The following is a 19,229-nucleotide window of genomic DNA, read 5'->3' on the forward strand; positions in this document are numbered from 1 at the left end:
ACTCTCAGTGACTTCATCTTACTTGGATCCACAATCAACACATATTGCACTGTGAAAGTCTGTAGTTAAGGACCTTTCTAAATTATTGAGGAGCAGTGATGTCATTTTGAAGAATAAGGTATGTCTGATTCCGGCTGTGGTCTTTTCAGTTACTTGCTATGCATCTTAAGAACTGGATTTTAAATATGGTTGACAGAAGAAGAATTGATACCGTTGGCTGTGTTGTTGGAAAAGAGTACTGAATAATAACCCATGGACGACCAAAAGAACAAACAGATATTTCTTAGAGAAGGTGCAGCCAGAGCTCTCCTTGGAGACAAACATGATAAAGCTTCATCTCATATACTTTTGATGTGTTGCTTGGAGTAGCTATTCCTTCAGCGAAGGACACCATGCTTGAAAAGGTGGAGGGATGGCAAAAGAGAGGAAGACTCAACCAGGTAGATTGACACAATGACTGCGGCAGTGAGCAAATGTGTCAGAGTTTGTTGAGTTTTCACAGCATAGTACAGTGTTCACATCTGTTGTTCATAGGGTTGCTGTGAGTTGTCCTCAACTCGACAGTGCCTAACAAGAGAGAAGTAAGTATCCTTTCACAAACAGGAAGCTGTCACAGAAATTAAAATTTTAATATTCCTTTCAAATTACATTGGATTATATCTTTAGAACAGTATTATATTAGTGATTGATGGTACAAGCTGTTCTTCCCCAATCTCCAAGGGAATATTGTAGTTCAGATTGTCAAACTCATACAGTAGAAGGCCAGAGAACTTTGTGAACTAGTCTCTGTTGCCTCTACCCTTAAAAATGATCATAGATAATAGGCACACAAATAAATGTGATTAGTGGGCTTGAGTATATCAAGAGATCATGAGCATGGCACAGAATTGGGCAAGGCTCAGATCTGTGGTTCAGGGTTTGCTATTTGTCATGGTTGACTTGCTGTCATCTCTAAATAATAACAACACATGCTCCAAAAGACACACAATAGTAACTTCTATCCCCCTCTTTAAGTTCAGTCTGAAATGGATTTCTTATGTATAACCAAAAACCTCATTGCATTTGATTTCTAGATTAATGGTTAGAATTACACTTCATTCAGTGAGTGACACATCTAGTGCTTCTGTCTACCTCCCAAGTATGCTGGCCGTAAAAGGAGCAATGGCTGCGTGGTGATGGGTGCATCTGACCTCTGCTAAGTCCACAAGCAGGAACACCCCATCATCATTATCTGCTATACAAAATCAATTCCTAGAGGTCAGACAAGTTCCCCACACTCCCGTTTCTAATTCTAATCTTACGTCTCTATTGGATCTAAAATCCATTACGGTAGCTCACAGAGCACACAGAATTATGCTAATAGTATGGGGCTTATTATGGAAGGTAACAGGATACAATTTCAGTTGATAATTTTTTCAGTCTTGGAAGTTTCCAATGTGTGCTTGTAGGCAGTTTAGCCTTCAGCTTTGCAGCTTTAGACCAGTGTTAACTAAGCACACTTAGTGCTGCCAGTTAGGGCCTCTGCCTCCAAGTTATCCAGCAAGCCTGGGCGAAGGCTTCTCTTCTTCTCTGGTTCTCTCCTGTGACTGCTGCTGCTCTCCTGTAGGTAGGTCTAGGTGGCACAAGAATCTCTGGCCCCAAAGGCTGCACACTGCATTCCTGCTGCTTCTGTGCTAGTGGTGAGATTATCAAGTTCTGTTCCTGAATCCCTTAATTAATGGTGAGATTAGACAATACCTTTGTGGATAGACTCTTGTACCCTATCCTCTTATTCTTGCCCAGTCACATGGCAGAGGCAAAGTAAAATGGCTAAAAGAGCTGTTTTGAACTCTTAACACCATTCTGGCAAAATTGGATATCTGTAGAAAATTGAAGCAAGACCTCACACCATATATGAACCCTTAACTCAGAGGTGCATCACAGACCTAGAAGTAAAACTTGTATGAAGATCATTACAGAGAAAAAGAAGAGCAAATTTAGGAACCATAATCTACAGCATAAGTAGACTATCAAACATAACAAAATGCACAAACACAAAAAGATAAACATGATAATAAATTTTAAGTTGAAAAATAACTTTATATGTATGCATAGATAGATGATAGATAGATAGATAGATAGATAGATAGATAGATAGATAGATAGATAGAAAGTAATTGTTATATGTCTTCATGTCAGAATCTATTCATAATTGCCCCTTGAGCAGGTTTTCAGAGGCTGTAAATCACACAGGAGGAGATTGCTTATCTTTCTGCTGCAGAGTGGCTGCTGGATTGAACCTGCTTATCTTTGGATTGGCAGTGCAATTCTTACCTACTAGGTTACAGAGATAGATATATGAATATATAACGTTTTTTATAATGTGACTAAGAAAATAGCCATCCTTTATTACTTGATACATTTCTAAAAAGAATATATGTTGAATTCTACTATTTTTTTCAGTGTAAGTAAACATGATTTTTATTGCTTTCAGCTTAATAATTATGTGGAATTATGCTGTTGTTGCTGCTACAACTCATGGCGACCCTGTGCACTCAATCCTGTTCTATCCTGAACCAATCTCACTGTCTCTGACACACCTACCCTTATTAGTCCAATCATTGTGTCTGGTGTCTTCCTCTCCTGTGCTGTCCCTTGGCCTTTGCAAATGTTGTATCTTTCTCCAAAGACTCGTCCCTCCTGGCTACATGCCCAAAGTATGTGAGGTAAAGTCTCAAAATCCTTGCCTCCGAGGAACAACTTGGTTTCACACTTTCCAGGGCAGACCTGTTAGTTTTCTTGACAGTCTGTGATATGTTCAATACTGTTCTCCAGCACCACAGTTCAAAGCCATCAATTATTCTTCTGTCATCCTTGGTTATTACACAGTTCTCTGAAACATAGCAAGTAATTGTGACCACCATGAGCTGAATCAGGTGCACTTTAATCTCTAGACTGATATCCTTGCTCTTCAGCACTCTGGAAATGTCCATGATAGCAGATTTTCCTAATGCAATTTGTCTTTTGATTTCCTGACTGCTGGTGCCAAGAGTGTTTGTTGATTATGGAACTGAGTAAGCTATTTGACAATCTCAATCTTTTTTCCATCTATCTTGGTGGCTGCCAGATGATGATGAGCTTCAGTCCATATTGTGGACTACAGTACTTGACCCTTTGCAGCTTCAGGCCTTTCTTTCTGTCAGCAGTAAGTAAGGTGGTGTCATCTGCATTGCATAATGCAGGTTGTTGGTGAGACTTCTTCCAATCCTGATGTCCCATTCCTCCTCATAAAGCCTAGTCTCTTGAAAGATCTATTCTGCATATAGATTGAAAAGGTATGGAGACAGGACATCCCTGACGCATTCGTTTTCTAAACATCCCTGACGCATTCTTTTTCTAATTTTGAACCATGAAATGTTTCCTTACTCTTTTCTGACGACTGCCTCCTGGCACAATCAGGTATTATGGGATTCTCATTCTTCTCAATGTTAATCACAATTTGTTGTCATCCACACAGTCCAATACCTTTGCCTAGTTAGTGAAACACAGGTAGGCATTCCCCTGGTACTCTGTGCTTTTGGCCAAGATCCATCAGACATTGACAATGATGTCCCTAGTACCACAACATCTTCGAATTATCTATCCTTCTTGAAATAAACCCAACATGGTTATGGAATGTATTATTCTTTAAATGAGCAGCTAAATACTGTTTGAAAGTATTTTACATAACATTTTCATATTGTAAATGACCTCTTGTTCTTTATTTTATCAGTTTGATACTTTATTAAAAGAATTTTTATGCTGTGTTATTTTCCTTATTTTTTGGTTTTTGTTTTTCTGCATCTGTTTAAATAGCTCTTTGAATCATCTCTTCCTTTAATGTTTATTAGATTTGGAGAAAGTGCAGTTAGAATGCTCCTTGAAGGCAAAAGTAACGAAACTTCATCTCATGTACATTCGATCTGTTGTCAGGAGAGGCTGTTCTCCAGAGAGGGACTTCTTGTTTAGAAAAGTGGAGGGTTGTGGGGAAGGGGGTCGGCATGGAGAAAAGTGCAACAGTGTATGACTGGAAACCCTAGGTCTCTGTAAATGTTCATGAAAATGAATTTTTTTTTTTAAAGGGAAGGGTAAAAAAAAAACCCCAAAGAAAAAGAATTGAAAAAAGGAACGGAAAAAGGGGCCTGAAAGGGTTAGATATGATGAGGATGGCACAGGATAGGGCAGAGTTCTGATAGGTTGTTCATAGAGTCACTGTGACTCATTCACAAGTCGACAGTAACTAACAACAACAAACTAATAAAATTTGTCCATATATTTCAAAATTTGTAAGTTTCTAGTGAAATTAATTTTCTAAGAAAAGCTGGAAATATACAGGAAATCTAGAAACATGATTATGTAGTTTATGTAAAATATGATCGGAATTCTGTAATAGGCAGGATTGGCATTTCTCCACCTAATTTTATGTGTGGTTGCCTAAAATCACTGTAACTTAGTTTTGTTAGTATTAGCAGCCCTTGAGTTGATACTGATCCAAGACAACTCCATGAAAAAATGCACTATAGGTTTTTCAAGACTCACTTGTTAGAAGCAGATCGCCAAGGTCCTTCAAAGTGTTTTCCAAGTGTGTGTGCTAGGTATTACTAAATACTTCACATACTGCTTATGATAGTAATTAATTATTCATTCAGTTTGAACACAAGCAGTGGTACCAAACATTGTGTTATATCTTGGTATTCCATAAGTAAACAAGACAAATGCAGTTTCCTCATGAAGCTTATACTGTAGTTGGAAATCTAGTTAATAAACATAAGAATAGTAAATGGCAGACTGGTACTTGAAGAGGAATAATACAGTACAATGTGATAGATGGTAGCAGAAAGGGGCCTGCATTCATAAAAGGTGCTTAGTGAAGAATTAACTTTTGAGCTGAGATTTCTAAAATGTGAATTAGCAGGTAAGGACAAACTTTTTACACAATAGGAAAAGTAAGATTTTAAAAAGGAATGCACTTGGCAGGCATAAAATTAATGGGTTGTAGTATTAACAAATGTATGATTTTTGATAATTTGGCAGCAGCTAGACTGTACAGGCCATGTAGCATCTGGAATTTATTCAGGGAGTAGAGAGATATTAAATGGCATATTAGCCATTTAACACCTTACTTAAAAAAATTCAAATAACTAGTGATTGACTTGGAAAGAGATTAGAATGAAGAATAATTTAAAAAGGGAGGATTGGGCTATTGCCTTAGTCCAGTAAAGCAATGATGAAGGCTTAGTCTTAGAGGTTGTAATATTAAGAAAATAAGTAAACAGATTTATTAATATTTTTGCGGTGTAGACAGCTGAGTCAGTTGAATAAGATGAAAGAGAATGAGGAAAGCTGTCATGACATAGGTATTTTTGTTTGACTGACTGTTGTATGGCTATTTATGTGACTTACTTAAGACAAGAAATCTTGGGAAAAGAACTCTTGAAAGTTTTACGTGCCTCTTAAGCAGATGTTCAAGTGGCCTAGTGGACAGTTCAAATCCACCAGCCACTCTTATAGGAGAAAGATGGGCAGTCTCCTTCCATGCAATTTACTACTAATGGAGCATCAGTTATGAGTCACTCCCAACTCAGTGGCAATGAGTGAGCATATTCTTAAACTAAAAACTTCAGAGTTTAAGGAAAATGTCAGTGTTGTATGTAAATAATACTTAGGACCATATGATTTATCCAAGGCACTGATAGATACTCAACTGGGGCAAATCTGAACTCCTAAAGAATTACTAGACAATGCATGAGGGTGCTTTAGTGTGTCAGGTGATTGGCAGAAAATATCATGGTTATCTAGTGTTACGGTAACAAAATAATCTGTGTGAATGATCTTAATAAACCTATTTATTTTCTCTCAATTCAGGAGCCTAAAAGTCTGAATGTGGAATGATTGTTTGGGAAAGGTTCTTTCTCTGTTGACTCCATGAGAAAGGCTCTTGCCACTTCTGAGCTTCTGCTCCTGGGTTGTTTTCATGTAGCTTGACTTCTCTCTTCCTTCATCTCTTCCCTGCACCCTTGCTTTAATCTCTGTTTTGTCTCAAAGCAAAACCAGCTCAAAGTGCAACTAATGCTGATCCTACCTCAGTAATGTAATAATGACTATCGATACTCCAATGGGATGGGATGATAATCGCAGGCCATAGAGCCTGGATTTACAGCATATTCAGAGTTGACGGAGGGCTACGTAATTCAATCCATAATATTCTACCCATCGACTCACCAAAATATTTATCTTTTGAACATACAAAACACATAAATCTAATCAAAGAGTGCTGATTGTCTTACTGTTGTGACTTACTGTTAGGTGCCACTGAGTAGAATACAATCCTATGAACAACGGATCTGAATACTGTCCTATCCTGTGCCAACCTCAATCTCTGAAACACTTGAGCCCATTGCTGCAGTCACTGTGTCAGTCCACCTGGTTGAGGGTCATCCTCTCCTTTGCTCTCCTCCTTCCTTTCCAAGCATGATGTTCTCATCCATGAGTTAGACTTTCTTAGCAAAAAAGTATGCAAGACAAAGCTTCACCAGCCTTGTCTACAAGGAGTACTCTGACTGCACTCCAAGACTTGTTTGTTCTTTTGACAGTTCACGGGATATTCAGTACTCTTCTTTACACCACACTTCAAGAGCATCAATTCTTCTGCATCCTAATGCAAAAGAATCCTAAATCATCCTTATGCATAATCGAGCTCTCAAAAGCATACCACATGATTGAAAAGCCATGATATGAATCAGGCTCACCTTAGTCCTCAACTAACATCATTCCTCCTCAGTAATTTGGAGAGATCTCTAACTCCACACTTTTCAAGTACAATACATCTCCTGATGTCCAGACTGATGGTACCAAATGTATTGATTTGTGGATTAAAGTAAAATGAAGTCATTGACAGTTTTAATTTTTTCACCATCTATCATAAGGTTATATATATTAATGATATTGTTCGATAATTTCCACATTCTGTAGGGTCTCCTTTCTTTGGAATGGAAACAAATATAGATCTCTTCCAGTCAGTTGGCCAGGTGGTTGTCCTCCAGATTTCTTGGCAGAATTTAGTGAGTGCATCCAGGGCAGAATCTCTGTTGAAATATGTCAGTTGGTTTGCCGTCAATTCCTGGAGCCTTGTTTTTTTTCCAGTTCTTGCAGAGCAGCTTGAACTTCTTCCTTCATCACCACTCTTACTCATAACGTTGTTCACAAAATTCTTTTGTGTCAGCCAATTCCTTTTGGTACAGAGACTCTGTATACTCTTTCCATCTTCTTTTAATGTTTCTTGGATCTAATACTCTGCCCAAAGCATCCTTAAGTATTGCAACTTGTGGCTTGAATTTGTTCTTCAGTTCTTTCAGCTTAAGAAATGCTGAGCAGGTTCAGCCCCTTTGATTTTCTGACTCCAACTCTTTGCATATTTCATTGTAATACTTTATCTTCCCGAGCTGCCCTTTGAAATCTGCTCAGCTCCTTAATTTCTTGATTTCTTTCCTTTGCTTTGGTTTCTTGGCACTGTCCTGCAATATTCAGTCTCCTCTGACGTCCATCTTGGTCTTTGCTTCCTCCTCTGCCTTTGTAATAGTGTTTTGCATTCTTCATGGAATATATTCTTGATATCCTTCCACAGCTCATTTGATCTTTACTCGTTGCTGTTCAAGGCCTCAAACCTGCTCCTGAGATGGTTTTGAAATCCAGGTAGGCTAGACTTAAGGCCGGATATTGGTTCCTGTGGATTTGATTTCATTTTCTTCAACTTCAGCTTGAACTTGCATGTGAGTAGTTGGTGGCCTAATCCACAATCAGCAGCATCTAGGCTAGTTTTCACAGCTGATACTGAACTTCTCCACTGATTTTTTTCCACAGATATAATCTATTTGATTCCTCTGCATACCATAAAGTGAAATTGTATAGCCTGCATTTCTCTTTCTTATAAAACACTTGCATTGAATGTGCAGAATTCTGTCCATCGGTCTCTGACTTCATTTCTGTCACCATGTTTTCCAACTACTGATCCTTCTTCTGTGTTCCTAACTTTTGCATTCCAGTCACGCATTATTATTAATGTATCTTGATTGCATGTTTGTTGATTTCCAACTGCAAAAGTTGGTAGAAATCTTTGATTTCCTCATTGGCACTAGTTGTCGGTGCATATATTTGAATGGTAGTGTAGGAAGAATGTGGGATCAGGTTTGGAAGACTCATCAACCTGTGTTATGCAGATGACAACAACTCTGCTTGCTGGAACTGAGGAGAACCTGAAGCACTTGCTGCAGAAGGTCAAGGACTGTAGCCTTCAATATAGATTGAAGCTGAACATCAAGAAAACAAAGATTCTCACTACTGAGCAGCCTTATAATAGATGATGAAGAGATTGTGATTGTTAACAGGTTTAATTTCCTGGCTCGTCAATAAACCCTCTCGGTACAAGCAGGCAGGAAATCTAAAGACGAATTGCATTGGGAAAGTTGATTTTCAGGGACCTCTCCAGAGTACTGAAGAGCAATGATGTAAGTCTGGAGACTAAGGTACGTCTGATCCAGACCATTGTCTTCCCACTTGCGTGCTATGTGTCTGAGAGCTGGACAATGACTAGGTGTGAGAGAATGAGAAGTGATGCCTTTGAGCTGTGGTGCTGTAGAACAGTATTGAATATACCATGGACTGCCAGGATAACAAACAGATCTGTCCTAGAGAGGGTGAAAACAAGCTGCTCCTTGGAGGCAAGGATTCTGAGGCTTCATCTGACTTTGGGCATGTTGCAAGGAAGGATCAGTCGCTTTAGAGGAACATCATGCTTGGAAGGGTGGAGGGACAGAGAAAGAGAGGAATACCATCGATGAGAAGGATTGATTCAGTGACTGGGTTAATGAGGGTAGGTGTGTCAGATAGAGTAAACTTGGCACAGGATAGAGCAGGTTTTAGGACCATTGCACTTCAGGTTGCTGTGAGTCACACAACTCAACAGCCCCTAAAAACAACAACAACTTCATAAGGTTGCCTGTCAGTGTTGTGATGAGAATTTTTGGTTTCTTGATGTTGAGATGTAATCTATACTGTAGGCTGTATACTTTGATCTTTCACAACAAATGTTTCAAGTCCTCTCATTTTCAGAAGGTAGGGTTATGTCATCTGTGTCCCAAAGATTATTTATGAGTATTCCTCTGGTCCTTGCCATATTCTTCTTTCTAGAGTCCAGCTTCTCAAATAATGCTCCGCATACTCACTTGAGTAGGTATGGAGAAAGGATCCAACCCTGCTGCACACTTTTCTCGATTTTAAACCATGTACTGTTATGTTTGTAGCAGTGCCACTGTGCCAACTCTGACTCATATCGACCCTATGTACAAACAACTCTGAATGTTGCTCTATCTTGAGCCAACCTCATTGTCCCTGACACATTCACCCCCATTACCCTAGTCACTGAGTCAATCCATTTCATCCAGGGTCTTCCCTTCTTGAACTCTTCCTCCACCCTTCTGAGCATGATGTTCCTCTCCAAGGAGTGGTCCTTCCTGGCCCAAAGTATGTCGGACAGAGATTCAAAATCCTTGCCTTTAAGGAGCAGTATGGTTTCACCATCTCCAGGACAAATCCTAAGTATAATAGCTCCATCCTTATGGTCATTGCTATCATTGAACCAGTTGTTTCAGCCACTTTATCAATCCATTTTGTTGATAGTCATCTTTTTTTACTGACCCTGTATTTTTCCAAACATGATGTATACTTCTCCAGGGTCCGGTCCATTATAATTACATGCCTAAATTATGTGACAATGATATTGTTATCCTTGAACTACAAAATATTTGGCTAAACTTTTTCCAAGACAACTGAGTATATCAATCTGGCATTTTTCAATATATTTAGCATTTTTCATACTATAGGAAGCAAGAGTGGCATCTGCTTCCTAAACAGCATTCCTCTGGAAATTCTGAACTTTTAGAAATGACAGTAGTTATAGAAAAGTCTTTTCAAGTATTTTGTTCATTATGAGTCGTGCTCAACTCAGTGGAAATCAACAACAGCATAGTTCAAAGACATCATTTACTCATTGTCCAATTTTCACTTATATATGAATTGGAAATATCATGACTTGGGTCAGGCACACCTTAGCCCCCAAAATAACTCTTTTGGTTTTTAATATTTGACAAAGATCTTTTGCAGCCATTTTCTCCAGTGAAGTATGTAATTTTATTTCTTGACTGATCCTTCCATATGTGTGAATTGTGGGATCAGTAATATAAAATCATAGAGAGCTTCAATCGATTCTCTCTTTATCACTTGTTGGCCCAATTACAAAGATTTTTGTTTTCTTAATATTGAGGTATAATTTATACTAAAGGCTGTCATTTTGTTGTTTTAAGGCTATAGTTTTTAAGTTTTATTAGTAAGTGCGTCAAGTTGTTATTTTCTTAAAGCAAAATATGTCATCTGTATAGTATAGATTTATTAATCAGTCTCCCTCAATTCCTGATGTCGTCATCTTTGTATGGTCTGTTTCTCAGATTATTTGCTCATTGTACAGATAGAGTGGTGAAAGTATGCAACTTTGACACGCAATTTTCCTGATTATAAACAATGCAGTATCCCTTTGTTCTATTCAAACAGCTGTCTGTTGGTCTGTGTAGATTGAAGCTGAATTGCATGAGCACAATTATGTGTTCTGAAATTCCCATTCTTTGAAATATCTATACTTTGGTTATAATCCACACAGTCAATAAAACACAGGTAAAAGTCATAATTGTATCTTCTGCTTACAGCCTAGATCATCTGACTTCCTTATCTAAAATTACCTGGTTATCCTTTTTCTTAATCTGACTTGAATTTCTTTGTTTTCCTGTCAATGTACTGCTGCAGCCATTTTTAAATTATCTTCAAGATTTTATTTGTATGTGATATTAATGATGTTATGCTATAATATCCACATTTTTTTTAATCACCTTTCTTTGCAAGCAGCACAAATATGGATCTGTTCCAATTGGTTGGCCAGGCTGTCTTCCAACTTTAGTGTTGCATTCTTTGGTTCAAACATCTCAATTTGTACCAATTCTTAGAGGCTTATGTTTCTGGAAGCTTATTTTATATTTTGTTGTGGGGTGTGTTGTTTGGTTATTTTTCTTGGTTTGTTTGTAGTTGTTTTGCCAGTGCTTTAAAATTTTGAATTGATAAAGTATAATTGGATTTACCTGTCAGTTTTGTGAATACGAGGAGGTCATTATGAGTTGAAACTTAATAAGTGGCACACAGTATCTCTGTGTTCTATTTGAATAATTATTTCTGGGTCTACGTAGAAGTTCAACATCAGCATAAGTAAATGTTTTGGAATTCATACTTTTTTACAATATTCATCATTTCTTGTCCACACACTTGAGTGCTCTATTTAAAAAGGGCAGAATGCTCTGGTGGTGTAGTTTGGGGAGAATTGTGCTACTAACCCAAAAGTGACTCCTCTCTGGTGGTTCAAATCCACCAGTGACTACTTGGGAGAACAATGAGTAATCTCCGCTTGTATTATTTACAAACTCCTGGGACTTGCTGGCAGACCAGCTATAAGTTGGTTCTGGCTTCACAGCATTCAGTTTGAGTTTTGATTTAAGAAATAATCTGTTCATTGCAAATATCTATTATAAGAAACACAGACAGCAACTATATACATAGATGTCACCTGATGGTACACAGGAATCAGCTTGATTACATCTGTGGAAAAAAAATCATTGGAGAAGCTAATATCAGCTGTGAAAAAGCTGCATCAGGTGCTGATTGCAGAACAGACCATCAGCTACTCATGTGCAAATACACATTGAAGCTAAAGAAAATTAAAACAAATCCGCAAGAACCAAAATTTGACTTTGAGTCTATCCCACCTGAATTTAAAAACCATCTCAGGAATAGGTTTTAAGCCCTCCTTGACCACAAATGATATGATACCAGGAGCTCTGGTGGCCTGGTGATAAGAAGCTGTGCTGAAATCCCCAGGGCACGCAGTTGGAAGCCACCAGCTGCTCTACAGGAAAAGGATAGGCAATCTCCTCCTGTGTGATTAACTGCCTCTGCAAACTTGCAGGAGGGTCAGCTATGGGTCGATTCCTACTCTATTGTAAAGAATAACAACAAAACTGTGGGAAAATATCAAGAATATCATCCAGGGAGAATACAAAAGGACCTAACAAAGACAGAAGAAGAAAAGGTCAAGATGTGTGTCACAAGAGACTCTGAATATTGCACTGGAATTCTAAGAAGCCAAAGAAAAGGAAAGAAATAAGTTAAAAAGCTGAACAGAAGATTTCAAAGGGTACCTTAGGAAGACAAAGCAAAATATTATAATGAAATATATGAAGAGCTGGAGTTAGAAATTAAAAAGTGATAAACTCTCAGCATTTCTCAAGCTGAAGGAACTGAAGAACAAGTTCAAGCCCCTAGTGACAGTACTAACCTGGAAGCAGGAGGGGCATCCACTTCCGAAATGGCTTGCCTCCGGAAACTGTATGTATGCACAGTGCTCAGGCCTTTTATGAGCCGACAACTCTACGACACTTAACAACAACAACAGTGACATTACTTAATGATGCTATGAGCAGAATATTCAGTGATCAGAAAGTATCAAAAGAAGATGGATAGTTTACCCAGAGTCACTGTACCAAAAAGAATTGGCTGACACAGAATAATTTCAGGAAACAACCTATGATCAACAGGTAGTGAAGGAGGAAGTTCAAGCTGTTTTGGTTGACTTGTCAAAAAACAGGACCCTGAAATTGATGGAATACCACTTGATACATTTCAACACTTGCTGCCCTGGACATGTTCACCAGGTTGTCTCAGGGAATCTGGAGGACAACTACCTGGCAACTGAGTAGAAGAGATCTTTATCTATTCCCATTCTAAAAAAATGTGATCCAACAGAGTGTAGAAATTCTTGAACAAAATCACTAGCTCACACAAGCAAAATCCTGCTGGAGATTATCCAAAAACAACTATAACAGTACATAGAGAACTGCCAGAAGTACAGGCTGGGTTTAGAAGAGGTCATGGCACTAATGACATCAGAGCCAATTTCAGGTAGATCTAGGCTGAAAGCAGAGAGTATGAAAGGAATGTCTGTTTTGTTGAATATTCAAAGACATTTGACTGTGTGGATTACAATTTAATTGTGGCTAATATGAAGAAGAATGGGAATTCCAGGACAGCAGATTGTGCTCCTACAAAACCTTTATTTGGACTAGAAAGCACTCATCAGAACAGGGTAAAGAGACACTGCATGATTCAAAATCAGGAAAGAAGTACATTAGGATTGCATCCTTCCTCCATACATTTTCAGTCTCTGTGAACAGATCATTCAGGTGACTAAAATGCATGAGGAGGAATGTGGCATCAGAATTGGAGGAAAACTCATGAAGAGCCTGCGTTATGCAGATGAAACAACCTTGTTTGCCAAAACTGAAGAGGATTTGAAGCATTTCCTGCAGAAGGTCAAGGACTGCAGTCTTCAATATGGATTGAAGCTCAGTATCAAGAAAAGATACTCTCATCACTAGGCGATTGGCAGCACCATGATAGATGATAAAGAGATTGAAGTTGTTGGGTCCACAATCAGTTTTTTTGGCACCATAAATCAAAAGATGAAGTGCATTAGGAAAATCTGCTGCCAGAGACCTCTTCAGAGTGCTGAAGAGCAAGAGTGTCAGTTTGGAGACTTACAGTGCACCCTATCCCTCAATATCTGGACAGTAACTTGGGATGATAGAAGAGAACTGATGCCTTTGAGTTGTGATGCTGGAGAAGAGTACTGAATATACCTTGGACTGCTAAGAGAACAAACATGTCTGTCTTGGAGAGGGTGAAAATCAAGGATTTTAAAGCTCTATTTCACTTACTTTGAGCATGTTGCTGGGAGGGACAGTCCTTAGAGAAGGATGGAGGGGCAGCACAGGAAAGGGAGACCCAAGATGAACTAGATTAGCACAGTAAGTGAGGTAATGGAGGTGTGACAGAGACAGTGAGATTGCTCAGGATAGGTTAAGAATCACTTCTTTTGCACAGGGTTGCTATGAGGTACAGTTGACTGGAAAGCACCTAACAAAGATAGAAGAAGAAATGATTGAGGAAATTTTAAACTCACTACAGCAAACCATAAATAGAGCCTAAATTCTACCCCAGTCAACCTAAACCATCAGAATAAAGGTGTCCCTGCTTTAATTTCTTTTACCTTTTTACATGTGCTGTGTTCAATATATTCAGGAGATGCTATATGTATGTGCAAAAAGATGCTTTTAAAGGAAGAAGTACAAAATACACCACAAGTATTGGTGAAAAACTAAGCATCTTCCAAACCTATTATTTTGTAATTTCAGTTCTTAAATTACTTAAGGAACATTTATGGGATTAAATCTATAGAGATAAAGCTGTTTATAACATGTGGATGTGGTATATATCTCTCATAAAAAAGGTGATTTTAGACTCATTTTCCAAATTAGGTTTGTTCTAAATGTAAATAAAATCCTAAGGCTGTTCTTTAAAATTTAAATACATAATTTTTATATAACATTCTTTTCTTAAATGAAATTCAGGTATACCTGAAGATTTTGCTTTAATACATTTCTTTTGGTAAAGTAAAAGACATGTTCTGTTTAAGAATATGAATAACAATATCTTACCAGAAAAATGTTCTTATTTATGGGTTCATAAAGTACTTTTTATTCAATTTATTGTAAACTGGGAAGTTTGTAATTGAAAAAGTTTTATGTTTCAGAATTGGTCTTTCTTTTTCAAATAATCTTACAATTAAGAAAAACTATTTTAAAATGATAAAAGCACCAGGAGCATCGACTTATACACTAAATGGAATTTGCTTAAAGAGCACTTTTTATAATCTGTTTTTAAAATAACATTTATTCATTTGAAATTTCTGTTTTAGAGAACACACATCCCTGGAAGAGGGAGAAATTCCTTGGTTACAGTACAACGAAGTCAATGAAAGCAGCAGTGATGAGGGAAATGAGCCTGCCAATGAATTTGCACAACCAGAAGCTTTCATGTTGGATGGTAACAATAACCTTGAGGATGACTCCAGTGTAAGTGAAGACTTGGATGTGGACTGGAGGTATGTAGCTCAATACTACTTTTCATGCCTAATTGTTAACTGAGTATAATTCGTTTATGATGCTAAGTTAGGAAAATTGATGGTAAATTAAGGAATAATCTGATTTTCCCATCCTATTCTTTATAACACATTTCTTGTGTGACTTCCTAGAGTATTTACTGCTTCTTCTAGTCAGCAAATTCATCCTTTCAGAGGAATCATAAGGATTCAGTTTACCTTTATTATTCTTCTTTTTCTTCTCTATATAAAAGGTATACTTTTTTACTTCTCAGAGATGTTGAGAGTATTAAATTTACTTTATGCTGAAAATGAATCTAAACTTCTTTGCCATAAAGTTGCAACTTATGGCAACCCTGTACAACAGAGTAGAACTACCATATAATGTTTCTCAGGTTATAAATATTTTCAAAAGTAGACTACCACTTTTTTATCTTGTGAAGTGGCAATGAATTTAAACTGATAACCTTTTAGTTAGTATTTAAGTGAACTCTGTATAAAAGCATGTAATACCAGATGCTCTGCTGGAGAAGGAGGGGCAATCTCCTCCTGTACCAGGAAGATCCAATTTGACAGTACACACACAAAAGATATAATAAAATAAAAATTAAAAAGTAAAATAAAGGCATGTAAATGCAGTGGGTTTTGAAATTGTTACTTAACATGATACAATGCTCCCTCACATTTAACTGTTTTAGTTCATGAATTAGATTTTTCTTTCAAGCATACAGCCAAAATAACAGAAGCAACAAACTCTTAAAAAAGGATATTTATTCTTCTTTCCCCTGGGGGCAAAATGACATCTGTTAGTGCTCTTGCTTTCTTCTATGTGTAAATAAATTTTTATTAATGTACCCTCCTATTTGAATCTGCCTTATATGAAATAATAATTTCCTCCCAGTATGTAGCAGTCAAAGCAGAACCAAGCCAAAATCATGGCAACCCTTCACCAGGTTTCTGTGGTTGTTAATCTTTATGTGAAGAAACTTTCTTCCTCCCTCAAATTGGTTGGTAGATTTAAATTACCAATCTTTAGACCTTGAATAATAGAGTGAGAAGACTTCAAAAGGGAACAAGAAGGGAAGATAGTAAAGAGATTCTCAAGAAACTGTTGGTTTTAGTGTCTCAGTCAAATTAGAGAAGCATAAACAAGTAGCTAAAAGCACAAAAACTGACAAAAAAGGGACCTTGGAAACATTAAGTTCTATAAGTCCACAGAGATAACTCTCAGCTCTAAAGAAATGGAGTTCTGGTCTGTAAATGGAGTTCTAGTCTATAAGGAGCAGCATTCCTAATGCTCAGCTGGCACCTCTGACAGTCATATCCACCAGTGGCTCTGCAGGAGGGAGATTAGCAGTCTCCTCACATGTGATTTACAGCCTCCTGAAAGCTTACTGGAAGATCCGCTGTGCATTCATTTCAGCTTGACAGAATTGAGTTGAATTGCAGCAGTAATAGTCTTTGTAAGAATCTTTTCTTATACAGTGTTGTTGTTAGGAGCCATTGAGTTGAGTAAGACAAATAGTGACCACATGAACAAAAGAGCTGAACTCTGTTCTGTCTTGTGCCATCCTTACACCTCCTGACACACAAAAGCCCATTGCGACAGTCACCCTGTCAGTCCACCTGGTTGAGGGTCTTCCGCTCCTTCACTGAAGCTACACCCTTCTTAGCATCATGTCCCTCTCCAAGAAGTAGCCCCTCCTAGCAACATGGCCGAAGTATGTGAGGCGAAACTCATCAGTCCTGCTCCAAAGAGTACTCTGGTTGCACCCTCTCCAAGACACCTATTTGTTCTCTTGGCCATTCATGGGATGTTCAGTGCTCTTCTCCAACACCACAGATCAAAGGCGTCAGATCTTCTCTGTCATCCTTATTCATTGTCCCGCTGTCAGATGCAGAGCACAATAGGTTTGTACTTTCCATGATGATATTACACTTTAGCTTGCTTGTGTACTTGTAGATGTTTCTGAGTATGATAGTAAAACTGATAGCAATATGGAAGCCAGCAGATGTTTATTTTTAACTAGGGAAGTAAGTTCAAGAACCTTGAATTTGAGGAATGTCCGTACAAGAGTCCACACACACAATTAGAAAAGTAGGCAAGAGTTTAAGAATAGTTTGGAATTAGATAGATTATTATAGGTATGCAAACAAATTTATTGAAAAAAGAGGCTTGAATGTAATGTCTAAGGGGACAAGATTAGAGAGAACAGAAAACACATTAAAGTTTTAAATAATCCAAGATTACTGGAAAATGACATGTTATATTTAGGGCAGAAAAAGATTAGGACAGTATTAAGGCATAATAGATTTTCCTTTGGGAAAAATGTAGTTAGAATGAGCATATAGGAGTTATATGTTTTTCAAATTTAGTAATAATGGAAAAATCCTAATTCTTTTAAGAATAAGAAATTAATGAGAAAAGCATTTAGAAAAGACATTCTTTTAAAGTCTAATTAAACAACACAAGGTGAGAGAAGAAAAATTGGCTTTAATTAATGTCTCAGTTAAAATAAGTGCAATAAACCTTTCATAAGATCAGAATTCTAGTTGCCAACGAAAATAAAGATGTGAAATGTATGAGTCTTAAGCAATTTGTAGTGGTAGAGCTAGAAGTAGAAAATGAAAATTTTCCAAGACTTTGTAGTGTGTCTCACAATCTTTTTACAACCTGTCATTCTGCCCCCTCCCCTCACTCCTCAGGATTCCTATTCACAATTTCATACTTCCTGTTGCAGATGTTTACTGGCAATACCATGATAATGTACTTATGTGCTGACCATAAAGATTTCTCAAATCATTGTTGTGTTGGGTTTTTTTTTTGGTTTTTTTTCCCAGTCTGTTTGATGGATTTGCAGATGGACTAGGAGTTGCCGAAGCTATTTCTTATGTGGATCCTCAGTTCCTTACCTACATGGCGTTAGAAGAACGCTTAGCCCAGGCTATGGAGGTATTTATACATCTGGTGCATTATGTATGTGTAAATGTGCGTGCATGTGTATATTAAAAATATAGAGTAGCTGATAGATTTGAACTGACTGTTTTTGGGTTGGTAGCACAACTCTTTATCGATGGGCTATCAGAGATTAATATGCTTTATATATGTATCGTCATTAAGTGCTATTGACTTGATGTCAACCCAATTAATGATAGATCTGAACCTTGCCCTATGCTATACTATCGTCACCATCTCCGATATACTGGAGCCCATTGTGCTAGTCAGTGTGTCAATCTATCTTGCTGAGTGTCTAACTCTTTTTCTCTGACCTTCTACCTTTCTAAGCATGATAACTTTTTCCAAGAACTGGTGCCTCTAAAGTACATGCTCAAAGTGAGACAAAGTTTACCTGTCCTTGTCTCTAAGGATATCCTTGATTGTACTTTGTCCAAGACAAAATTTATTTGTTGTTTGTGTATTTTTTTGGCAGTCCATGGAACATTCATCACTTCTCTAACACCATAACTCAAAAAATGCTTCAGTTCTTCTTTCATCCTTAGTCATTGTCCAACTTCCACATGTATAGCAAGTAATTGAAAAGATGAAGCACAACTTAGTCTTTAAACTGACATTTTTGCCCCTTAACACCTTAGAGAGTCTTGACAGCAGATATTTACATTGCAGCACGTCTATTGATTTCTTGACTTTCGATATCAAAGGTGCTGATTGACAACTTCAGTCTTTTCCCCATTTCTCATAATGTTGCCTGTTGGCCCAGTAGTGAAGATTTTTGTTATCTTAATGTTGAGAGGTAACCCATATTGAAGGGTTGATGTGCTGCAATGTTTTATGTCCTCTTCAGTTTCTTCAAGCAAGGTTGTGATACCTGTTTAAAGTAGGTTGTTGATGAGTGTTCTTCTAATCCTGATGCCACATTTTTATAGAGTCCATATTCTTGAATGATTTGCTCAGCATACAGATTGGATAGGGAATGGGAAATGATATAGCCCTGATACATACCTTTCTTGATTTTTTAACCATGAGTGTTTCCTTGCTCTGTTAGGATAATAGCTTCTTCGTCTAGATACAGGTTTTGTATGAGCACAGTTAAGTGTTCTGGGATTCTATTCTTCTCAGTATTTGCCATAATTTGTTGTGATCTACTTGGTCAAATACCTGTGC

At 37.6% G+C, this 19,229-nt stretch overlaps 1 protein-coding gene across 1 annotated transcript in view; it reads left to right on the forward strand.

Annotated features, from left to right (window-relative positions):
• The window catches only part of PJA2 (praja ring finger 2, E3 ubiquitin protein ligase), a 66,850-nt gene that overhangs the window by 22,959 nt on the left and 24,662 nt on the right, over positions 1-19,229 (forward strand). The window contains exons 5-6 of the mRNA XM_006895054.1: positions 14,924-15,109; positions 17,948-18,059. Of these exons, the coding sequence (XP_006895116.1) occupies positions 14,924-15,109; positions 17,948-18,059 (298 nt within the window). The remainder of the gene's footprint in view (positions 1-14,923; positions 15,110-17,947; positions 18,060-19,229) is intronic.

Source organism: Elephantulus edwardii, unplaced genomic scaffold, assembly GCF_000299155.1.
Source record: "Elephantulus edwardii isolate Elephantulus edwardi_28Jun2011 unplaced genomic scaffold, EleEdw1.0 scaffold00156, whole genome shotgun sequence".
NCBI lineage: Eukaryota > Metazoa > Chordata > Mammalia > Macroscelidea > Macroscelididae > Elephantulus > Elephantulus edwardii.